Below are 23,761 nucleotides of genomic sequence, written 5' to 3'. Positions count from 1 at the left end.
TTCAGCAAACAGTGAACATAACCTGGCTTCAAGCCATACACATGTACAATCTTACACTAATGACTCATTTATCTCAGTTCATTCTACCTGATAGGTCAGGTTGGAGTGAAATATTCAAAGTGTTAAGAGAAAAAGACCACCAGCTTCGAATTCTGAGTGAAACTATCCCTCAAAAGTAAAAGAAGAAATAAAATTTTCTCACACAAACAAAAATGAAAGAAAATTTCTGTCAATAGACCTGCCTTACCTAACCAAAGAGACTAAGAATATACACTCAGAAAACTATAAAGTACTTATGAAAGAAATTGAGGAAGACACAAAGAAATGGAAAAATGTTCCATGCTCCTGGATTGGAAGAAAAAATATTGTGAAAATGTCTAAGCTACCTAAAGCAATCTACATATTTAATGCAATTCCTATCAAAATACCATCCATTTTTTTCAAAGAAATGGAACAAATAACCCTAGAATTTATATGGAAGCAAGAAATATTTTTTTAAAGTTTTTCAAAGAGAGCCACCCAGCTGGCTCAGTTGGAGGAGCATGTGACTCTTGATCTTGGGGTTGTGAGTTCAAGCCCCACACTGGGTGTAAAGATTACTTGAAAATAAAATCTTTTGAAAATAAAAAGGTCTTCAGAGAGAAGAAAAAATGATACAGGTCAGAAACTCATATTTCTGTGTCAGAGAAGGAATAAATGAAAGTAACACATAGTCATTGATGAGAAGACTCAGAGGTTAACTCTCCTCAGAATTATGATTCCATAGTGTATTTGGAAAGCAGTGACACTGCTATAGAAACAGAAAGATGGATGGAAATTAAGAGGGGCCCACTAGTTCTTGAGCAAGGCTTGACTTTGAATAAATATTCCTCTTCCTTATTCTTGAAGCCTTTCCTTCTCTGTCACTTGTTTTTCTGTAGAATCCTTTGTTCCAGGAACTCAGTATCAATACTGACATCTTGCTGAACCCCACGTATACTTAATAATCGAGACTCGGATGGCCACATCAGTGCAAGTCATGAGACCACCTCGAAGACATGATGAAGACAGCTGGCAAGACATGTTTCAGATCCCTATCGGAACCACCCAGATGCTGTATTTTCCTGTATAACCCCTTGGCCTTTTACCCCAGGCAGACTTGCAGTCTTGGAGGCATTAGCCTGCTGCAGACTTCTTTCCCTGGCAAAGTAATAAACTGACTTCCTTCATTATACACCAATTCTATCTTTGACTATTTATCTAAGGGTATAGGTTTAGTTAGCTAATAGTTAGCTATCTATTTGGTTAAAAAAAAAAATACCAGAAAATACTTTAATAACATGATTATAGGAGGATTAAAGATCCAACAGTTAAAAAGAAAGGCTTTTAAAGGAAAATAAGAGAGCACAGTTTTGTGACTTCTTAAATTACATCTAAAAAGTACAAGCTAAAATTTAAAAAAAAAAAATTGTAGGCGTCCCCATAAACAAAATGAGAAGAAAAAGCACTAGCTAGAAGAAAGTTCTGCAATTTCCATACTTAACAATGGATTAATACATAGAATACAAGGGGAAAATAAATCAGTGGGAAAAAGATGAACAATCCCTGAAACTAGAATAAGTGGTTCCCAAAAGAGAATACCCAAATAGCCAACAAACATGTGAGAACTACCCAAACCCACTAATGATCACAGAATACCAAGAACTTGCAAAACTTGGGGTAGGGGGACAGGTAGTGACATTCCACAGTAAATCAGTAAATTGGTACCACAACTTGGATAAAGGATTTCACAACACCAACCAAAGCTGAAGATGAACACACCCTACAACCCGGCAATTCCACATCTATGTGACACATTCAAAGATCCTCACTAAAGATCTGATTTCAAGAGTTCAAAAATAGAATGTGTAAATCTCTCATCATTATATTTCATAAACACAATCAACCTGCAAAAAAATCTGGACGGCGTAACACTAGATGGCCTGAAACAATACCTTAAAAAAATACAAACAATACCTTAAATACAATACAATCTTAAATACATCCTAAATGTAAATTTCAGTATTAAAAATATATTTCATCAGTTTTAAAAGAAGAAATCTAGTTCATTAAAAAATTAGATGATATTATAATTAATGGTTTTCCTTTGAATGACTGAAGGCAACTACAATTGCATCCCAGGATGATAGAAATTTAATCCTTCCAAATGAGAATAATCCTTTAGAAGGAATAACAGGTAGAGGATAGTAATGAAGAAATAAAATGCTTGCTATAATATGTAAATGAAAACTACAAGACAATTCAGAAGATTATCTGACTATTCAACTTTAATTCATATTTTTGCTGAACAAGACAGCTGATTACATTATCAAATGAAAACGACCCCTAAAGACATGAACTGATAAATAAAAATAAAATTACACTGAAAATGTCTGGATGCTTAGCAATTCGAGCAAGGCAAGGGAGATAAAAACTGAAAAACAGCTTTATCTGTTTTATTTATATTCTATTCAATAGCTACATAAATCAAAATAATAAATAGTTTTCAGGAAAATATCACTGGTTATCAAATGCTAACAAGGAACAAGACCACATACCTTTGGCAAAATGCTCACTTAAATATACAATGATTCGAGCAAAAAAGAAAAGATGAAAATTAAAATTTTTAAATGTTAGTTACTTTAGAGCATAGAACAGTGAAACATATTTAGTTCTTAGAGTAGAATTTAGCAGAAAATACGAAGAAAATTTAACAAAAATCTAAGAAAATAAAACATTTAGATCTCTTCCCATTCAAATCAGAAGGGTTACTGAATCTACTCTCAACAAAATGCAAGAAAAAAAATCTGTAGAGCTGATACATCTCAACATTTCTACAAATATTAAGTATAAGTAGACCTATATAAATACATACACTCACACAGACACACACCTGTGCGCGCAGACACAGAAATAATTTCAGTGAGCTCACCGTACGTAGGTATAGGTATTTTTATCACCACCACTATCGAAACTTAATAGCTACTAAGGGCTAGAAGGGAAACAAACACAAATGTAAAATAACTAACATTACATAAATTGGAATGTGTGGGTGAGCCAGAGTTTCCTGGCACAGGGGGAGATGTATTTTGTTGCTGCCACTGGCCTTGAAATAAATAACTGCCAAGAGTTAGATTTAAAGGCCAAGAAGTCCATACATATGATGACTTGGGCCTTTTTTTTTTTTCCTTTTTGAGATATTTAGAGTAATTTACTCTGAATTTATTTTGAAAAAATCCAGATGAACCATAAAACAATTACGGATATATAACCCACAAGATAGCAGCCAGAGAGGAGAAAGCAACTCTAAACTGAGAGAGATTGGCTCATGATGACAAATTGAACAAAATTCTAGCCTCTGGCCCCAAATCCCTGGAGTCACATGGTCACTCATGCAGAGAGGGACAGAGGGATACTCCTGAAAATAAAAGACCACAGCTCCAAGGGTGCTCAAAGTGAGTCAGCAGAGAATGTCAGAAAAACAGAAAAGGCTCTTGGAAATACAGGACTGAGGATTACTTGGGCCCAGCAGCAGGGTGAATTTGTTCTTTTTTAAAAATATCTTGATATCTGTATATCAGTAGTACAAATGGCTTCCAAAATATCCTTATGCAGTTTATTTGGCCTTATGCATTTAAAAACATCTTGAGAATGAATTCACAGACTTCCCCAGACTGCTAAAGGCTTCCACTGTACAAAACTCAGGAACAAACCTGAGTCGGACGCCAAGAACGCCACCCTGCTGGGCTCACCTGGTTCTCCTACCCTTCCAACAGCGGGCCACTTGCCCATTCCTTCCAGCCAATGCATGTATCTTTAAAAATGGACCCATTTCACCTAAGAAAAAAATCCTTCTAACAGAAGCGTCATCAAGATAAAGATACTTCACAGGTGTGAACTTCTGATTAAAGTCTTTCAAATACTAACCAACCACCTCTCTAGGGTGCATTCCTGAGAGCATGTCACGTACAAACTAACCTTTCCTGGGGCAAACATTAAAAAAGACTCAAGCAATGGCAGGGTCATAGGGAAGTTCTATTTTTAATTTCTTGAGGAATCTCTACACTGTTCTCCAAAGAGGCTGCACCAACTTGCATTCCCACCAACAGTGGAAGAGGGTTCCCCCTTCTCCACATCCCCTCCAACACATGTTGTTTCCCGTCTTGCTAATTTTGGCCATTCTAACTGGTGTAAGGTGATATCTCAATGTAGTTTTAATTTGAATCTCCCTGACAGCTAGTGATGATGAACATGTTTTCATGTGTCTGATAGCCATTTGTATGTCTTTATTGGAGAAGTGTCTGTCCATATCTTCTGCCCATTTTTTGATGTGATTGTCTGTTTTGTGTGTGTTGACCCTGCCATTGCACTCCTGGGTATTTACCCCAAAGATACAGATGTCGTGAAAAGAAGGGCCATCTGTAACCCAATGTTTATAGCAGCAATGGCCACGGTCGCCAAACTGTGGAAAGAACCAAGATGCCCTTCAATGGACGAATGGATAAGGAAAATGTGGTCCATATACACTATGAAGTATTATGCCTCCATCAGAAAGGACGAATACCCAACTTTTGTAGCAACATGGATGGGACTGGAAGAGATTATGCTGAGTGAAATCAGTCAAGCAGAGAGAGTCAACTATCATATGGTTTCACTTATTTGTGGAGCATAACAAAAAGCATGGAGGACATGGGGAGTTAGAGAGAAGGGGGTTGGGGTAAATTGGAAGGGGAGGTGAATCATGAGAGACTATGGACTCTGAAAAACAATCTGAGGGGTTTGAAGTGGCAGGGGGGGTGGGAGGTTGGGGTACCAGGTCAGGTGGTGGGTATTATAGAGGGCACGGATTGCATGGAGCACTGGGTGTGGTGAAAAAATAATAATACTGTTATGCTGAAAATAAATAAATTAAAAAAAAATTTTTTTTAAAGACTCAAGCATAGAATTTTATACCTCTATGATTAAGTATTTTCAAGTAAATTACCCCAGGTATCTCAAAATAATACAGGGAGAAACCTTAAAATGACTCATGAAAGTATTTCACATTTCTCTGGCTATAATGCCCACTCCTCACCGAGGCACCCACTCAGGAGTTAATGCCTACCTGTCTTCAAGATTTAGTTCAAGAATAAAATCATCCCCTCTAAAAATAATCTCCAGACCCTCTCAACTGAAAAGGATTCTTGGCTATACCTCCATGCAAACCACCAAGGCAGCACTCTTCAAACCATACATGGTCCAATCTTAATTTTTCCCACTGGTCTCTTCCAACCAAAACTGAACCTATTCAGAGCAGGGTCTGATTCCAGCTCACTAGTGTACTCTTGGTGCTTTGATTTTAAAAGGTGGTTTATGAAAGGTACTTACTATAAATATATGAGTGATAAATATGTAAGTATACCAAAAACTTAAAAGTCTTTTGGGGTCCACTTATTACATGGCTGCTATAACTCTATTCATATTAATCCATCCTATTAATATGAATAGGATTTTAAAAACGTTTTGAAACCCAAAAGGTATTTGTTCAGGTACCACAATGGCTCGGACAGTTAAGAGTCTGCCTTCAGGGGCGCCTGGGTGGCTCAGTGGGTTAAGCCACTGCCTTCAGCTCAGGTCATGATCTCAGGGTCCTAGGATCGAGTCCCGCATCGGGCTCTCTGCTCAGCAGGGAGCCTGCTTCCCTCTCTCTCTCTCTCTGCCTGCCTATCCATCTACTTGTGATTTCTCTCTGTCAAATAAATAAATAAAATCTTTAAAAAAAAAGAGTCTGCCTTCAGCTCAGGTCATGATCCCAAGGGCCTGGGATCAAGTCCTGTGTTGCGCTCCCTGCTCCACAGGGAGTCTGCCTCGCCCTCTGCCCCTCCCCCCACTCGTTCTCTCTCACTCACTCTCTCTCTCTCAGATAAATAAAATCTTTTTAAAAATAAAATAAAAAGTATTCATTCTACACAATGGCAATTTCTTCTTAAAAAGAAAAAGAAGGAAAGGAAAACCTAATATGATTTTGTATGCTAGTTGTCAGCTGAAGTGACCCCAAACTTTAATTTTAAATAAAACTCTCAAGCCTGAATTCTATAAGAAATCTTTGGTCCTTTCCCAGATTTCTAGGAATGTACAGTGGTTTATTTACTTTCCCATGCTTCACTGCTGACTCTGAGATTTTTACTTACTCTGGTATTTTTTTTTTTAAGATTTTAGTTATTTATTTGAGAGAGAGAGCGAGCACAAGCAAGGGGATGGCAGGCAGAGGAAGTGTGAGAAGCAGGCTCCCCACTGAGCAGAGAGCCCAATGTGGGGCTCAATCCTAGGGCCCTGGGATCATGACCTGAGCCACCCAGGCGCCCCTGTACTCCAGCTTCTTATTAGCTTCTCACCTTCTCCTGCTGTTTGCTTCAGAGAAAGTGACTATACAAATGAACGGTGGTCAGACTATCTGTCACAATTAGGACCCTGCCCCACAGCCTCCACAGGAACTGGGCAGGAAAGCCAAATCACACCTGCTGCAATCAGCTCGGGACGGTCAGAGCATGGTGGATGACAGCCAATTCTACTGTGTTTGGTACCATGAGCCACTCCCAACTCAAGACTGGCCAGAGAAAGCCAAATATGCTCCCCTAACCAATCCCACAGAAGACCCTGTCATTAGTGTGCCTCCAGCTCCCCCATGCCAACCAAGATGTGACTTCAGCCTTCTCTTTTTTTTTTTCATCCTAAAGTTTTTTAACAGACAGAGATCACAAGTAGGCAGAGAGAGAGAGAGAGAGAGAGAGAGAGGAGGAAGCAGGTTCCCTGCCGAGCAGCGAGCCTGATGCAGGACTCGATCCTAGGACCCTGAGATCATGACCTGAGCTGAAGGCAGAGGTTTAACCCACTGAGACACCCAGGTGCCCTCTTCCCAGTGTACTTTTAAATACTATTCATGTGTTATTTTCTTCCTTAACACCACCTGATTTTTATTAAGTTTTTAATTTTAATTCCAATGTAGTTAACATACAGTGTTATATTAGTTTCAGGTGTACGACATAATGATTCAACAATTTTGTACATAGCACTCCTTGATTTTTATCTAAACCTGGGGCTAAGTTCTGTTAGAACCAGAGAAATTCAAAGCCCGTATCATACCAACACTAAGAATGATTACTGGTTAATCATATTACAGAACACTTCTTGATTTTAAAATCATATATGGGGAATGCAGTCTGACTCAGGATAAAACTCAATCTGCATTTTGAAGAGTCACATTATAAAGGTATGCTTTCATGATAATCCAATGCCAAATGGCAACAATGCAGCAGGGTAATAAAGAAGTGAGGAAAAGGGCAAAAACCTAAAAACCCTCTTCACCAAATCACTGTCAGGGCACAGTGAGGTAACCATGAGAACAAGATCAGACCTTGTACATGACAAAGAAAATGTTCTACACCTTCAGTTGGCATGGCTTTGTTCACTGGTACAAGATCTCCCTATTAAAACAAGAGACTGAACCATCAGAGACAATACACAGTGAGTACCTTTTGCCACTGTGAAGTTAGATGGTTTGTTCATCAGTGCTCTCCTCTTCTACAGTCTTCCACAGAACTGATAAATAACATATACACCATCTAAGTAAATACCACTGCAACTCTAATCATGCTCCCCTGCACTAATGAATTCCATTGTAAAATTCCACCATTCATTACCATTCATTCATGTAGAGATAATACATTTGGGTATAGAGCAATCCAAGGAATTTTAATATTTCATTAATGGCTGCAGCATTGCTTTCTTAAACAAAGATGTTCATCTGTGGTAGAGGTCATTGAAGGACATGTCCTAAAAACAGAGTTGTATTTCCCCTTTTAAAAAAATGCAGATTTCCAAGGCTATGGACTTTTTATTTCTTTGCTCAAAAAGCGGGCAAAACCCCATATTCAAAAACTGTGTGTGCATGTTTGCACATCAGTTGCTGCTAATGATCATCCTCAGTGTCCCAAAAGAAATGAATGCCTATGACTTAGAGATGCTACCAACAGCTCTGGGACATGTAAGCTCAACAATCACAAAGGCACTGAAATATATAAATAACACTCCCAAGGCAAACCCTTACTCCAGTTGTTCTTAAAGCCAATGATATCCGAAATGATACTTTATCATTTAAGAGACTTAGTTTCCATTTTAAAAAATGATGAACATGAAGCTTAGGAGTTTTAAACTGTAAAGAGAAATGTAACCATACTCAAACTTTCTTCTTTTCACAGAGGAAAAAGCAACAATTTCACCTGTGGAACGTATATTTCTGAAATAATCATTTATGGTGAAAGTAAACTTTACACTGTTATTTCTGTAGAGGGGTGTTTTTCTTTTTTTTTTAAATTTTATAGATGAAAGTATATCATTTGAAAAGTCCAGTTTTACTATTCTAGATACTCGATTAAAATTCTTATCCTACATTTGAAAATTACTTACCACTTCCTTCATTGCAGCAGGCCTTGGAAAATCTGGTATCTCTGACAGCACAGTAATTAACATGTTCACACCAACTTCCAGTCCCCTTTCCTCCTCACAAAGTAACATCAGACATACAGGGAACACATGGCTAAGAGATGAATTCCACCTCTGCTAATGGCAGAGTGGGTCATACAGAACACCCCTTTTGAGGAGAACAACTAAGAAAACTAGCCAGAACTTGCTTAAATCTTCTTTATAATATTAAATACCTAAAAAGATGTTAAGAAATTCCCAAGGCACAAGAAGGGGCAGAATTTCAGAAGATTGGCAATTGCTCTTGGCAATACCAGGACTGGGAGACACAGGAACTCTCATATACTACTCGGGAAGAAGCAAAACAGTAAACCCTAGGCATTTATCCTTTGATCCCACAAGCACCGTTCGGAAAATGGGCCCTGAAGATACCCCTCCAGCAATGGGAAACTGCATAAGCATGAGGCTATTTGTTTATAACTGAAAAACCTTAGATACTACATGTCCCAACACAGGAGATGGGTTGAATAACCTACGATCCATATACACACCATGGAGTACTATACTGCTCTGATGAAGAAAGAGAGTTCTAGGAATTGAAATGGAGTAATTTCCAACATCCATTATGAAACAAAAAAGCAAAGTGCAAAAGAGTAGAGTGTGTTGCCTTTTATACAAGAAAGAGGCAGAAGTAAGACATCTGTTCTCTTCACCAAAAAGAAACACTGAAGGAGAAACCAAAAACAATGAGGCCAGCTACCTGTAAGAGTAGGCAAGATGTGCTGGAGCCATGACAGGGTAGAAGAGATCTATGTCCAGGGGAAGGAAGTGACACTGCTCTGAATACATCTGTTTCTATGGCTTTGGATTTTGGAAGCATGTTAATCTTATATGTATTCAAAAAATAAAATCAAAAAGGATAGGAAGGAGAAAAGAAAACCTACAATTGAAATCAAACTAAAAACAAATCAACTGCATTTCAGATCAGTATGATAACAACATGGAAAGGGGAGGAAAGGAACCAACCCCAGTGCCTATGAACACAGCATTGAGTATGCAGCCCCCATCTTGCTTGGGTTACATCTGGGAGGCAGAGAAGAGGGGAAAATTCCCTCCCTGATTCCCTGATTTCGTTGTTTGTTTTTGTATTGGTGAGGGTAAAGCAATTCTATAACAATTTCAGATGCCTTACACAATTAAGCAAATGAGAGAATATGATGTTGCTGGAAGCCAGAATTTTTACAAAGAAAAGAAGGGACACATAAATATGAAATGGAGAAAGGCAAAAAAGGACCATGTGGACAAGGACTGGATTTGAAGGTTTTAATGTGAACTCATGATTCAAAATACATGTACATGTGTGTGTGCGTAGGTACAGGCATATGCAAGCATGCATATGATTGTGCCCTGAGTGCTCCCATGTGTATATACATGTATCCACTTCCTAGCTCTGTTTTATGTACACATTTCCTAGAATCCAAGACATCCTAGGAAGGAAGAGCACACTTGGGGCCCTAACTAATGCCACCTCCCTTGAAAAGGAGCCCAGGCTCCTCAGAGAATTGACTGGGAAATGACTGAGCCAAGGCTAGAAGCTAGAAGCTGAAGCAAGAAGATCTTGTTGTGCCAGAAAGTTAGGGGAAAAAACACTCAAAAAGTGATGGGGTATGTCACAAGGACATAGGAGCCAACTTGAAAGGCTTATGTTGGCCAAATCTGGTGTAATTTGAGCACCAGAATAAATCTGGCAATGAAGCTGCTGATAAAAATAGGAATCGGTGGTACACAGAATGATGGCAGACAGAAAGATGTGCACCATCCTTATCTCTGAAACCTGGTAATTCCTTATCTTACACAGCAAACGTGATTTTGTCGATATGATTCCATCAAGGATCTCGAGATGAGGTGTTTATCCTGGATCAGACAAGTGGGCTGAACGTAAAAACAAGACCTCCTTTTAAGAGATGAGAGTCAGAGTGAGAGGAGGTGTGTCAACAAAAGCAGAGGTCAGTGGGGCACCTGGGTGGCTCAGTTAGTTAAGCATCCGACTCCTGGTTTTGACTCAGGGTTGTGAGATCGAGCCCAGCATCAGGCTCCTTACCAGGCATAGAGCCTGCTCAAGGTTCTCTCTAGGGTGCGGGGAGTGGGGGAAGCAGACGTCAGAGAGAGAGATCTGAAGGTGTTACACTGCCACCTTTGAAGACAGAAGAAGGGACCATAAGCCAAGGAATACAGATAGCCCCTGGAAGCTGGAAAAGACAAGGAAAAAGAATTTTTCCCTTATTGCTTCCAAAAGGAGCACAGGCATGCTAACACAGGTATTTTAACCTCAAAGACCCCTTTTGTACCCATTTTGTACTTCTGACCTCCAAAACCCTAAAATAAATTTGTGTTGTTTTAAGCCACTAGTTTTGATAATTTATTACAGAAACGATAGGAAACTACTATAGAATACAAGTCCATACCGGTGATTGATTAATAGATATGCTCATTCATATCAGTTACTTTGCCAAAAAAAAAAAGTATTTAACGAAGATATAAACACATTTTAACTTATTTATGGAAAAAATTTTATATTTATGCAACCTTTTTAAATTTCAGCATAACATACATACAGAAAGGTACACTAATCCTAGGCATATGTCTCAGCTAACTTTCACAAGATGAACACACTCATGTCTGCACCTGCACCTGGATAAAAATAAGACTTTACAAGTACATTGCAAAGTCTCCTTGTAGCCCCTTCCAGCCACCACCTGCCCCAGGAATATCCTAGCTTGTAACAGACAAACCTGTTCTCAAATTTAATGCAACTATATAATATTTTGTATTTGCCATCTTTGTCTCAGTATTAACTTTGTGAGATTTATCCATGTTCTTAAGTATAACTATAAATCATTCACTTTCTTTGCTACATAGTATTCCATCACAGGACAAAACCATAATTTGTTTATTCATCAGACTGTTGATGATGGACATTTGAATAGTTTCCCATTTGGAGTTATGAGCATCCTTCTATGTGTATTTTAGTGAACATATGCTCACATTTCTATTGAATGTACATTTAGAGGTGAAACTGCTGACTCATGTATATACTATGTTTGGTTTCAATAGCTACTACCCGGTTTCCAAAGTATCTGTACCAACTCACATTCCCACTACAAGTTTTTGAGAGTTCCATGCTCTACATCCTCACCAACTCTTAATCCAAAAATCTGATTTAAAGATAAACTACTCAGTATTTGTTAGCCTCCTGGCTTTAGCTTAAAAATTTACAAAAGGGCAGGATTTTGTTTAAAATAAGGGGTGGGGGGGGAGATTATGACTTAGCTTAGTTTTTTAGTAAAAGAAACTGAAATATATTTGAGGTGATTTATGTATATTATTGCCATAATTTTCCAATTAAGAATCATCTTTATTTTTCTCTTTGCTATTAGAAACAGTTTTTTTTTTGAAACCACCATGAATGGGAACAAATTCCTTGTATAATCCCAATAATTATGTATTTCTGACTGCTCTGTAGGCCACACTGTTGATTTCCAACTCTGAGGGGCTAAGTGGTCTAAACTCTAGGAAGAATCTGAGTTAAGCAATTGTGCTCATCAAGAATTAAATGCATGTAATCACTTCCATATAATAGAGTATTGATCAGCAGCCTTGAACACAGTATGTGCTAGCATCTGAAACAATGTTATGCTCCTGGGAGTGCTGGATCTTCAATTTCATGTATTCCAGTCATGCTCAGGAAGAGATAATTAGAAGATTTCCCATGGGTTATAGCATTAAAAAATATTTTTTTATGAAGCCCAATGGTACCTTTCCTATCATAATATGGGCTGTAGTTATTATGATGGCATTTCATGTCTTGTAATAAACTAATTAAACGCCTACATACATGTAAGTACAGATACGTGTAAATACTGGATCTTAACAAATTCTCCATGGAATGATTATTCACTAGGATAAAGAATCAATAAGCAACACTGGAGCAAGTAAGAGCTCAATGAAAAACTCAATGAAATCATTGCTGAGAAAATGACCATCACAGAGTTTCAGGTAATAGTAGGTATGATTATTTGGATTAACCCTCTCACTGAAAACAGTATACAATGCCAGATAAAATATAAATGAACAAAATCTTAAAAGTATTTGAGATCTGAAAAAGACAGTGGCAAAACTTTCAGACCAATTTCTTGAATGAAAGTCTTACCTAAAGAGTGGAGTAGACCACAGGAGCACATACCTGCTTGTGCCACAGAGATGCCTACCAGTAATGCAAACACAGGCTTCAGTGGCATTGGGGTTATCGAGGGGGGGTCGTGCGCACCAGAGCCAGGGAGAAAGGTGTAAGTTTGGGACTTCCCAGCATACCCAGTTTTGCATCGTCTCTTACCCTCAGCTGGGCACTGAGGAGGGGGGATTATGCTCTCAGAGTAATGCAGAAATCATTACAGTGATCTAGTCACCAACCCCTCCACACACATTCACAGTCTTGGGAACTGCTGAGGAGGCTGCCCTGGGAACTTACAATCTCAAACCTATAACCTGTATTTTACTTAAAGGTCTGATATGTTAATTAAAGAAAAGAGAGCTTTTTTTTAAGTTCAGCTTTTAATAAATTAATACACATAATGTAAATTTTACAGTAAGCAGTAAAAGAACAGGGAGTACCTAAATACTACATTCCTACGGAGAAAAAATGAAAAAAAAAGTCACTAAGGAGAGGAATAAAAGATGAGAAAAGAGAAAATATGAATGACAAAGTCTGAAAGAAGACGGTACAATGAAGCCCAATATACTAACAACTACAGTAAATGTAAATGGAGTACATGTTCCAGGGAAAAGCTAAATATTGGTCAAATTAAATTTTCAAAAAATACTATACAGTATTTACTATGAAACAGACCTAAAATGTAAGTATAGAGAGCTGTTGAAAGGGAAAAAATGAAAAATATATATCAACAAATATTAAGCAAAAGGAAGTATGTGTGATTATATTAAATGAGACATAATAGGCCTTACAGCAAAAAGCATTACTAGAAATAAAAGTCACTTCACAAAAAAAAAAAGATCAATTTCATAAAATGACACCAGAATTTAAATTTTCATGCACCTAATAACATGGTCTCAAAATACATAAAACAAAAACAGAATTAAAGAAGGAGAAATAAATTCATAAGCCTTAAAGGAGACTTATTCACACTTCTCTCAGTAAGTTATAGAAAAATGATACAACTGGGGCGCCTGGGTGGCTCAGTAGGTTAAAGCCCTTGCCTTCGGCTCAGGTCATGATCCCAGAGTCCTGGGATCGAGCCCCACATCGGGCTCTCTGCTCAGCAGGGAGTCTGCTTCCTCCTCTCTCTCTCCGCTTGCCTCTCTGCCTACTTGTGATCTCTATCTGTCAAGTAAATAAATAAAATCTTTAAAAAAAGAAAAAAGAAAAATGATACAACAGTCAAAATCAAAATCACAGAAATACCTGGACAAGCATTTCATAAAAGAATATTCTCAAGTATATAATAAACATTTGAAAAATAACTCAGCCTCATTTAGTAGTCTTGATCCTACCATTTAAAACTATGGTAAAATATCGCTATATATTCATTCATTAAAAAGCCTGAGATAACAGGAGTTGAGAAGGATGTGGGGATTGGGTACTGTAGTGCTGGTGTGAATACAAGTTAGTACCACCTCTTTGGAAAACACTATGGCATTTTCTAGATAAAATGAGTTTGCAAATATTCCATAACCACTAATTCCACTCCAAAATATGTATCCTAGAAATACTGCATGCTATGTGGTACAAAATACAAAAACAAGAATCTCCACAGCAATATTTTTGTGTAAATGCTAAAAACCAGGAAGAGCCTAATGCCTAACGAGAAAAAAAAAATAAGTAAATTGTGATATCTGCATATACTCATATTTCAACATTACAATAATGAAAAATTAAACCATAAAGATACTTAACAACACAGATATCCTACAAATACTGAGCAAAAAGGGGGGGGGTCACAAATGAACATGTATAGTATTGATACACAGTATAAAGGCAGGCAAAACCAATCTATATAGTTTAGGGATGCATACACAGGCCTACAAAGGAATACATGGGAATGATTACCATGAAAGTCTCTCCCAGGAGGAAAGGAATCCTGATTGAGAGGAATTCGGGGCTATAGTCATGGTTTTTCAACAGAGTGGCAATTTCTCAAGCACTGGTTTTGCAACTATTTGTTAAACTACACACGTTTTAAGGCACTTTTAAAGAGGAGGAGGAGAAAGAGGAAATAGAGAAGGAGAAGAAAATAACCATAAAGAATTGGTAGAAATTTTCTACCCTCAAAAAAAAATTATCCCCACTCTCTTGAAACATGTGTCCTCCAAGTCCTTAGATGCCATGTAAGAACTCAGGCCACCCTGAAGTCACTCTGCTGGAGAGACCACACAGAGGATGGAGAGAGTGCCTGAAGAGTCCCAGCAGGAGGCAGATATGTAAGCAAATGAGCCTTAGATGATTCCAGTCCCAGGCACCACTGACTACCAGCACTTAAAAGACCCCAAGTTAGAATTGCCTTACTGAGTTCAGTCAATCCCTAGAATCATTAGAGAAAACAGGAAAATGATAGGGTACTCATCTTACCTGGCTTCTTTTCTTGATGCTTTCTGTGGGTGAGAATGAAATCAAATAGCCTCTCCTCCCTCCTCTAAAGTCAGCGCTCAACTCGGATAAGGATCCCTCAGGCAGAGGTTCTAAAATGGATGCAATTTCACAGTCCAGAAGACATCTGGCAACTAGTAAAGACCTTTCTGTTTGTCACTAAAGGGGGAAGCAGTGGGTGCTACCCAAATCTAGTGGGCAGAGGCCAGGGACACTCTGAAACATCCTACAATGCCCAGGACAGCCATCACAACAAGGAACGGTCCATCCCCAAATGCTCACAGTGCCAAGACCGAGAAACCCTGCTGTAAGAGTTTATGCAGTTGGGTACAACAAATAACCAGGAAAGAAGCAAGAAGCAGCAAGCTGGGGATAAGGTGTGGACCAGAAGGGAAACAGAACAATGAGCATTGGTAATCCCGCAGAAATCAATGAGGGAAGACACTTCCTATGTTCATCTCGTCCGGGGGCAGCTTTTCTGAACGGTTATTTCATATGAGGAACATATATAAACCAAACATATGTAAATTACTCTCTTTATATACAGAATACCAAGCAAACAAAAAAATCTTTCTCACAAGCTGCCAGAACTGACCGTAGAGCAATAGTCTTTCAACAAAATAGGATACTGTATTATTGCTTCAAAAGCCGACAACGTGATCTTGATAAACTCTTCTGATGCCATCAGTCCTAGGAATACAGGTAATTATTACAGATGTTTATTTTCATGTGCAAAATCACAATATCAAAGTACCTCAAACAAAGATGCAAAATGTTCCATGGTCTACTCACCTATAGCTCCATCTATGTTAGTTTCTCCTGAGTCTACAGATTTAATATGACTCTGTAAAAAATAAAAATTAGTAAGTGAAGATTTCAAAATAACTCTGAAAGAAAATAGAGATAATATTTTCCCAAAAACTACACCCATCATTCTTACTGAAATCATTCCTGGAAGGTATTACATACCATAGGCAATTTATAAACACTACAATCATCATCTTAAAATAAGATCATGTGAAATAATATATACATTGTAAACCATAGTCATTTTTAAACACAGATCACCACCCATGAGATTTAATGTTGGAATAAATGCCATAGCAATAAAAGCACAGAAAGGTCAACCTATAAAACTGAGGATAATCCAATTAATACATAACCATTTCCAATATGCTACACTTACTCCCTACCTTGGAAGTTAGTATGGATGCACGCAACTGGGTGAAACAAACCTTTCCCAGGAAGGTCAAGCCTTGTCTACCCTTGACCGCACTTAGCACCAAGAGGCAGCAGTTTAAGCACAGCCTTCAAAGTTCACCATTGTTCTTAGTCCCTCTTATATATATGCTACCCCACCCCAACCGAAGCCCTGTGCCCCCATGCACAGTGACCCCCAACACTGTTCTAGAGGCAAGCCTACGAGCTCCCCAGTCCCCAGCTGAAAGCCACACAGAGAAGAGGTATTCTGTGAACACAAGATCTGAATGCAACAGTAATAATAACCAGCATGGCCATGATGATGACGTGTGGAAGCACCACAATGGAGTTGTGGCACACAAAAGAATACATATATACATTTTGTATATAATAATAAATACCAAATAAAGTATAAGATTACCGTGGTATTAAAAAAAAAAAGTAGGCAATTAGTATGGAGGGAAAATGAGTCCAATGGTTCCTCTTAAAATACTTCGTAATATAAACAAATATATATATAACATATATAAAAGAACATATGTACAGGGTTTTGCACTATAAAAGGAAAGAAAATCCTTAAACCCATATTTGAGTTAAGAACTAACACATTCCTGGGGTGCCTGGGTGGCTCAGTGGGTTAACGCCTCTGCCTTCGGCTCGGTCATGATCCTAGGGTCCTGGAATAGAGCCCCCTATCAGGCTCTCTGCTCAGCAGGGAGTCTGCTTCCCCCTCTCTCTCTGCCTGCCTCTCTGCCTGCTTGTGATCTCTGTCAAATAAATAAATAAAATATTTTAAAAAATAAAATAAAATGATTTAAAAAAAAAAAAAAGAACTAAGACATTCCAGGGGCACCTGGGTTGCTCAGTCGGTTGAGCATCCAACTTTTGATCTTAGCTCAGGTCTTGATCTCAGGATTGTGAGCTCAAGCCCCATATGGGGCTCCCTGTGTTCAGCAGGGAGTTTACTTCCTCTATCCCTCTGCCCTTCCCCCTGCTTGCTCTCTCTAATAAAATCTTTAAGAAGTTAAATAGAAAAAAGAATACAAATCTATTTATACATATACACACAGCATAATCTCAACCACATATCAGTGTAAGTCATATATGTATATATGTGTGTATACATATATATATATATATACATTACACATACAGTTTTCCACACACACCTGCATATATGTGAATTGAAACACGCTAAGTAAACAACATGTTAACAATGGGGTTGTTTCTGAAACTGGTGGAGTTATGGGTGAATTTCTCCTTCAAATCTCACTATAATTTTCTACATTTTCTTGAATGAGTACATATTTTATAAGTTAAATAAATAAGCACAAATTGCCTTTAAGACAAAATTTCAAAGACATAGGCTTTTTGAAAGTTGAACATATGAGATATTTTAAATTGCTTTTTTTTTAGTCTATGACTACAAAAACCAAAAAACTAAAAAAGAAATAATATAATAAATAATTTTAAACAGGCAACATAAGCCTGTCATAATAATTTGGTTGAAATAATTTCACAAAATTCCAAAATGGGCACATAACTTTTGCCGAGTAAATATGATGTTGAATAAAATATTCAGAGAAAGATGTCTTTTGACTTAAATAAATCTATTTAAAGGTCTATGGATTACTTAGTAAAGAAAGAAGGCACAGGGACGCCTGGGTGGCTCAGTTGGTTAAGCAGCTGCCTTCGGCTCAGGTCATGATCCCAGCGTCCTGGGATGGAGTCCCTCAACGGGTTCCTTGCTCGGCTGGGTGCCTGCTTCTCCCTCTGCCTCTGCCTGCCATTCTGTCCGCCTGTGCTTGCTCTCTCCCTCTCTCTCTGACAAATAAATAAATAAAATCTTTAAAAAAAAAAAAAAAAGAAGAAGGCACAGCACAGTGTTTATACTATGATCTTTCCTGTGTATATTTTTTTTAAATATAGATAATACACAAACACAGATGAGGACAAAAATTTTCGAGCAAGAATGACAAGAAACCACCAGCAGAGGTTTCCTTTAGGAAGACAAAATGCTAGCCTAGGAGATGGGCTTTTACATTTCATTTTCTGCCCTTCTGCACTGTTGGAACTTTCTAGCCATATATGTGCATTAATGTTTTTTCTTTTTTAATGTCAAGAAGGGTTATCTATACAGTGAAATTATGGGATTCTTTTAACTTATTCTCTTCCTTATACTTCTAGCTTAATTTTTTTTAATTAATTTATTTTCAGAAAAACAGTATTCATTATTTTTGCACCACACCCAGTGCTCCATGCAATCCGTGCCCTCTATAATACCCACCACCTGGTACCCCAACCTCCCATACCCCCGCCACTTCAAACCTCTCAGATTGTTTTTCAGAGTCCATAGTCTCTCATGATTCACCTCCCCTTCCAATTTACCCCAACTCCCTTCTCCTCTCTAACTCCCCATGTCCTCCATGATATTTGTTATGCTCCACAAATAAGTGAAACCATATGATAACTGACTCTCTCTGCTTGACTTATTTCACTCAGCATAATCTCTTCCAGTCCCGTCCATGTTGCTACAAAAGTTGGGTATTCATCCTTTCTGATGGAGGCATAATACTCCATAGTGTATATGGAACACATCTTCCTTATCCATTTGTCCGTTGAAGGGCATCTTGGTTCTTTCCATAGTTTGGCGACCGTGGCCATTGCTGCTATAAACATTGGGGTACAGATGGCCCTTCTTTTCACGACATCTGTATCTTTGGGGTAAATACCCAGGAGTGCTTCCAGCTTAATTTTTAAAAATTCCTCCTGAATGTTTCATTGATTTACCAATTTTAATACATTTGATACATTTATACATTAATACATTTGATACATTAATACATTTGATACATTTCTTCTTCTAGTATGCATGAAGGTGTGTAAATTAGGAAAATACGCTAGATGGGCCAGTGTACAGAGAGAGGGCTCACTTGAGATGAACAGTCATGAATTTAAAGTGAGACCAGTTACAAAAAAATAAAGAAAAAAAATAAAGTGAGACCAGTTACTTCATTGAGTTTTTTTCTAGCCATATTAGGCACTCAAAGCAGGAGGTGGAGAATTACATAGAACCAGAGCTAGGGTCTGCCAGAGGAAGACACTGGAGGAAGAAAGCAAAGGGAATTACAGGTTTGTGTAAGGCAATAATGGGGACTGAACAAGGGACTTGAAGCTGGGTGAAGAGAAAACTGACACTGTTATCCCTTGGCAGGATAGGATGGTAAGTGGAAAGTGCTAAGACCAATTTAAGTCTCAGAGTAATCAAAGGGCTGTTGGGCATGGGGAGCAGAGGAAGTGAGATGAGAATCAGGGATGGTGGCCAGACAATTTGGTCCTGGAAATGTCATGGGTGCAGGTAGCTGAGAGAAGGAAGACAAACTCCTGAGGGAAGAGGTGGTGGAGAGGCTGAGAGGCTGAAGTGTTGAAGGATGGTCCAAGTGAGGTTTGGTTTTCCAAGAACATGGACAGATGCAGCATGGAGACACTAGCAGTGAGCTCAATGCTGGAAGATTCGGAGGCATGAGGGGCAATGATCCAGGAATCTGTATGAGCACAAAACCACCTTCTGAGGGCACAAGCTTCAAAGCTGAAAGTTTTCGCAGAGGAGCAGAGAGGATAGATACCTGTCCCACAGCCAGGCTCCCTGCATGGAGGAATGGGGACCCAAAAATGGTACCATCTAGAAGGAAAAGCAGCACCTTGAGGGCAGGCCAGTGCTCTGCAGTGTGATTCAGTACTTCAAAGAAGCTGGGAATGAACTCCTGCAGCAAACTATGTATATAAATTAACTTGTGGTTCATAAAAGGCGGGGGGGGGGGGGTCATAATAGGAACATCTGTGTGGCAGTGACCAAGTAAGTAGCACCATATTTTTAAAAATGTAAGAGTGTACTCTCTCTGCTCTATCTACTGCAGCTGAGGTCATACCTACCAACAAACCAGCATTCACTTAAAATAAAAATCTGCAGAAGGCAGGAAGTAGATCTCTTTTCAAACAATTATCTCAATGTTCAGGATAAGTAAAGATTTACTAATAAAGGAGATTATAATTATACTTTTCTATAAAAATTTTACCAGAATAATTTTATCATTTCATGTATTTGAAAATTAGAATTGTGTGGTCTTTTTTAGGAGAAAATGATAGCCACCACACTGCTATTGTTGCACTTCATGAGGCCAAGGACCTTAAAAAAAAAAAAAAAAAAAAAAAAAACTCAACAAAATCCTCTTCCTCAGCTCATTAATCAAGAGCATTTTCCAAAGGACACGAGAAACACAGTGAACATTAGGTTAATACACATCATGAGTTCCCGAGCGCATTTCCTTAATGTCATTGCTTCCTATTTCCCAGCCCAGTTCAATGGAGGCCCCACAGAACTATGGTATTCACCAGAGAATCTCCCCACAGCACTTCCCCAGAGGCTCATATTATCCCTAGATACTTTTTTTTTTTAAACTGGAGAGAAATTCGGGTATGATGACATACCGCTTCTATGAAGGGAAAATAGCAATTACCAGCTATGTAGTCCTCTTTTGTCTGGACCCTTTGAAAGTTTAATAATGGTTTAAAGGTGCCCTGCTAAATTGTTTCCAAATACTCACCCCTTTAAAACATAAGACGACCAAAACTTCACTTTAGTTAGGAAAAATATGTTTATAAAATGTTAATTGCTATACTCATATGTTCATACGTAAGAAGTCCTGAATTTTCCTACCCTCCCCCAAAAATAAATAAATAAAAGAGGTCTATGGGTCAAACAGGCAAACCATGCCTGGTGCCAGCATGAGAAGTGAGACCAACAGGAAGCACAACGCCACAACAGGAAGCCCAGCTCCTTCAGGACCCTTCTCACGAGTGGCCATCACACCAGCCTGACTGCTGTCTCCACAGCTGTGAAAGGCAGGCCAGCAGCTCCTGGACAGCTGCTTTAGAGGAAGCCCAGAAAGCTCTGGAGAGCAACGTGCTGCCACTGGATATAGCTACTGAAGATGAACCAGGCTAGAGTAGCTCAAATGAAGGTAAACTAAGCTATTCTACCAGATATATTTTGAAAAAAATACTAAAAATAATATTTAACTCCAAATAGAACAATAAGGCTTTCAAAGCACAGTACTAAATACACACACCAGAATGACCCCCTCAGGCCACCAGGACAGAAGATGCCCCACGCTCTGGACAGTTTCTACAGGACTGCTACATACAGCTGTGCAGCCCCCTTCTCTACACACACACACACACGCATGCACGCGCATACACATGCACACAAAACCAACAAACAAAACCTCTTCCCAAAAAAGAGGAAACCTTTACCAAAATAAAATTTTAAAGAATTATTTCAAAGCTCAAAACTCAAGAGGCTTTAATATGCTAATCTGCGCTGTGAATTTCTGTGAAGCTGAAGGATGTTGGATGAATTGACTTCGTCTGGTGGCATCAGTAGGGCACAGTGACTTCGATAATACCTTTGGCACCCTCTGGATAGATTATGAATAAGTTCGCAGAAGTAACAACCAATTCTCAATAGTTCATAATAAATGCATAAGAACTCTGTAGGTAAGTAAATCTAGGTCCTTCATTTTAGTCAATACCTCTTCCCCTTTACTAATTTTTCATCAAAGCCATCCACACTGAGTAGAAGAAGAATGAACACGCAGCTAAGGCCAAATAACATATGAGATGAGGAAAATGATGAAAAAATTCTGGGACTGGTCATGATCCAAACTAAGAAAACATCATGGAGAAAGCCAAAAGATCTTTTCCATTTTACTTGCCTAAACTCCCTCTACCTGAGTGACATTATCGGGTGGGGGGGGGGGGGACAAGGCTGAAGATTTTTCCAATATCCTAACTACCTTTCAACCAAGAATTTTCCATTCCCTAAAAGGGCCTATATTAAGAGGACCCTGCAGACTACCTCCTAATCCACACAGAGTTCACCCATCCTTGGGAGAAGATAAGGAGGCCCCTCCTTGGTGAGCCCTCCTCCCTTGTCTGGAGCATAGCATTAGATGGAGCAGATGTGTTCTCCCCAAAACACACACACAATAATTCCTGAAGTTCATAAAGACTTTTTTTGTTGGAGACACTTGCCAGTTCCTTGAAAACCTAAACTGTAGTCAGTTAATGTACACAGAGAAAAGCACTCCACAGGAGAAAAAAATAAGAGAGCAAACAAACAAGGACAATTATTGGCCTTCCAAATAAACATCATGTCAAAAGATTCCAAGATGCCTACAAGGGCAAAACTACCATTTCCAGGCAACAATAGCTCAGTGCAAAAGGATCAGGGAATTACGACATGCCAAAGTGATACCTATATAGTACTTAAAAACAGATTAAAAGGCAAATTAAAGAAGGTAGCAAATGAAAATTCTAATAATTTGCAATCCATGAATGTACAACAACAAAATTACATACTTTGCAAAATTTGGAATTCAAGGCACTTAAGATAATAAAGATTTGAAGTTAGGTACAAAAGGACCCTAACTACATTGCTTGAACACACTTCTTAAAAAAATCAGTGATCTCCACTCAACTTCAAAACTTCATTATTTTATACTATGATGAACCTTATAGAAAACTACACTCCCACTTGCAAAGGACAGTCATTTTTTTGTATTCCAAACTTGGGATAATATAGAGATGTTTACTTCATTTTAACTAGAAACCCCTATGGCGTTTTGAAAATCTAAACTGAGTGTTTGTTATTAATATCAAAGTAAGACTGGAGATGGCATGTGACAAATATCGCAGCTTCCCCTTTGTGTAGGTCCCCATTTTATCAACAATATATAACTATTCCAGGCTAGAAAAAAAGATAATATGATTCATGAGCCACAACCTGAACAAAAAGATTATTTTTTGTCAACAAAAATGAAGTGAAAGCAGGACAATGATTTGCGTTTCATTGTTACCCATCTCATCAAAATTAAAGAAAAAGTTAAATTGAGCTTAACTTAGAGAAATGCCATCATAAAAAGAGACACTGCACGCAACTGGACAACATAAGCCAAAGTAAATAATGATGATAACATATTCCCAGCATTCTATTCTCTCCAGGTTGACTATTTTAAATTTTTTCACAACGTTTAATACCAAAATCTATGAAGTGTTTTCTATGGACTTATTTGCCCTACTTGGGTGGTATCTGAACAAAATACATTATCAGGAGAGAACGTATTTTTCTCCAAATGTCAAATTTTATTACAGTCAACAGATAAAAATATAAAAAGGTCACATCCCTAGAGTCAAATAAATACCACAAGGATTTTAAAATTACTTCATTCTGACACCAAATTCCACAGACAGTAAAGACAGCCACATTTTTATTAGGAACGTTAAAAATTCAGTGTTACTCACAAGAATAGTTCCATAACTGAAAAGGAATTCTTCTGTTACAACTTGAGGTCGAAATACCTG

At 38.3% G+C, this 23,761-nt stretch overlaps 1 protein-coding gene across 9 annotated transcripts in view; it reads right to left on the bottom strand.

Annotated features, from left to right (window-relative positions):
* ULK4 (unc-51 like kinase 4) overlaps positions 1-23,761 on the bottom strand; it is a 636,882-nt gene that overhangs the window by 398,448 nt on the left and 214,673 nt on the right. For all 9 annotated transcript variants that reach the window (XR_014310110.1, XR_014310111.1, XR_014310112.1 and 6 more), the window contains 3 exons: positions 23,702-23,758; positions 15,932-15,983; positions 15,735-15,829 (listed from right to left, as the gene is read on the bottom strand). Coding sequence is in view for 4 of the 9 variants with exons in the window: in XM_082724762.1 (XP_082580888.1) it covers positions 15,735-15,829; positions 15,932-15,983; positions 23,702-23,758 (204 nt within the window). In the remaining 5 variants the exon portion in view is untranslated. The remainder of the gene's footprint in view (positions 1-15,734; positions 15,830-15,931; positions 15,984-23,701; positions 23,759-23,761) is intronic.

The sequence above is a fragment of the Mustela nivalis genome, assembly GCF_964662115.1.
Source record: "Mustela nivalis genome assembly, chromosome: 1".
Classification (NCBI taxonomy): Eukaryota; Metazoa; Chordata; class Mammalia; order Carnivora; family Mustelidae; genus Mustela; species Mustela nivalis.
Note: the sequence above shows the minus strand (reverse complement) of the source record. Positions and strands in the feature narration are given on the sequence as shown.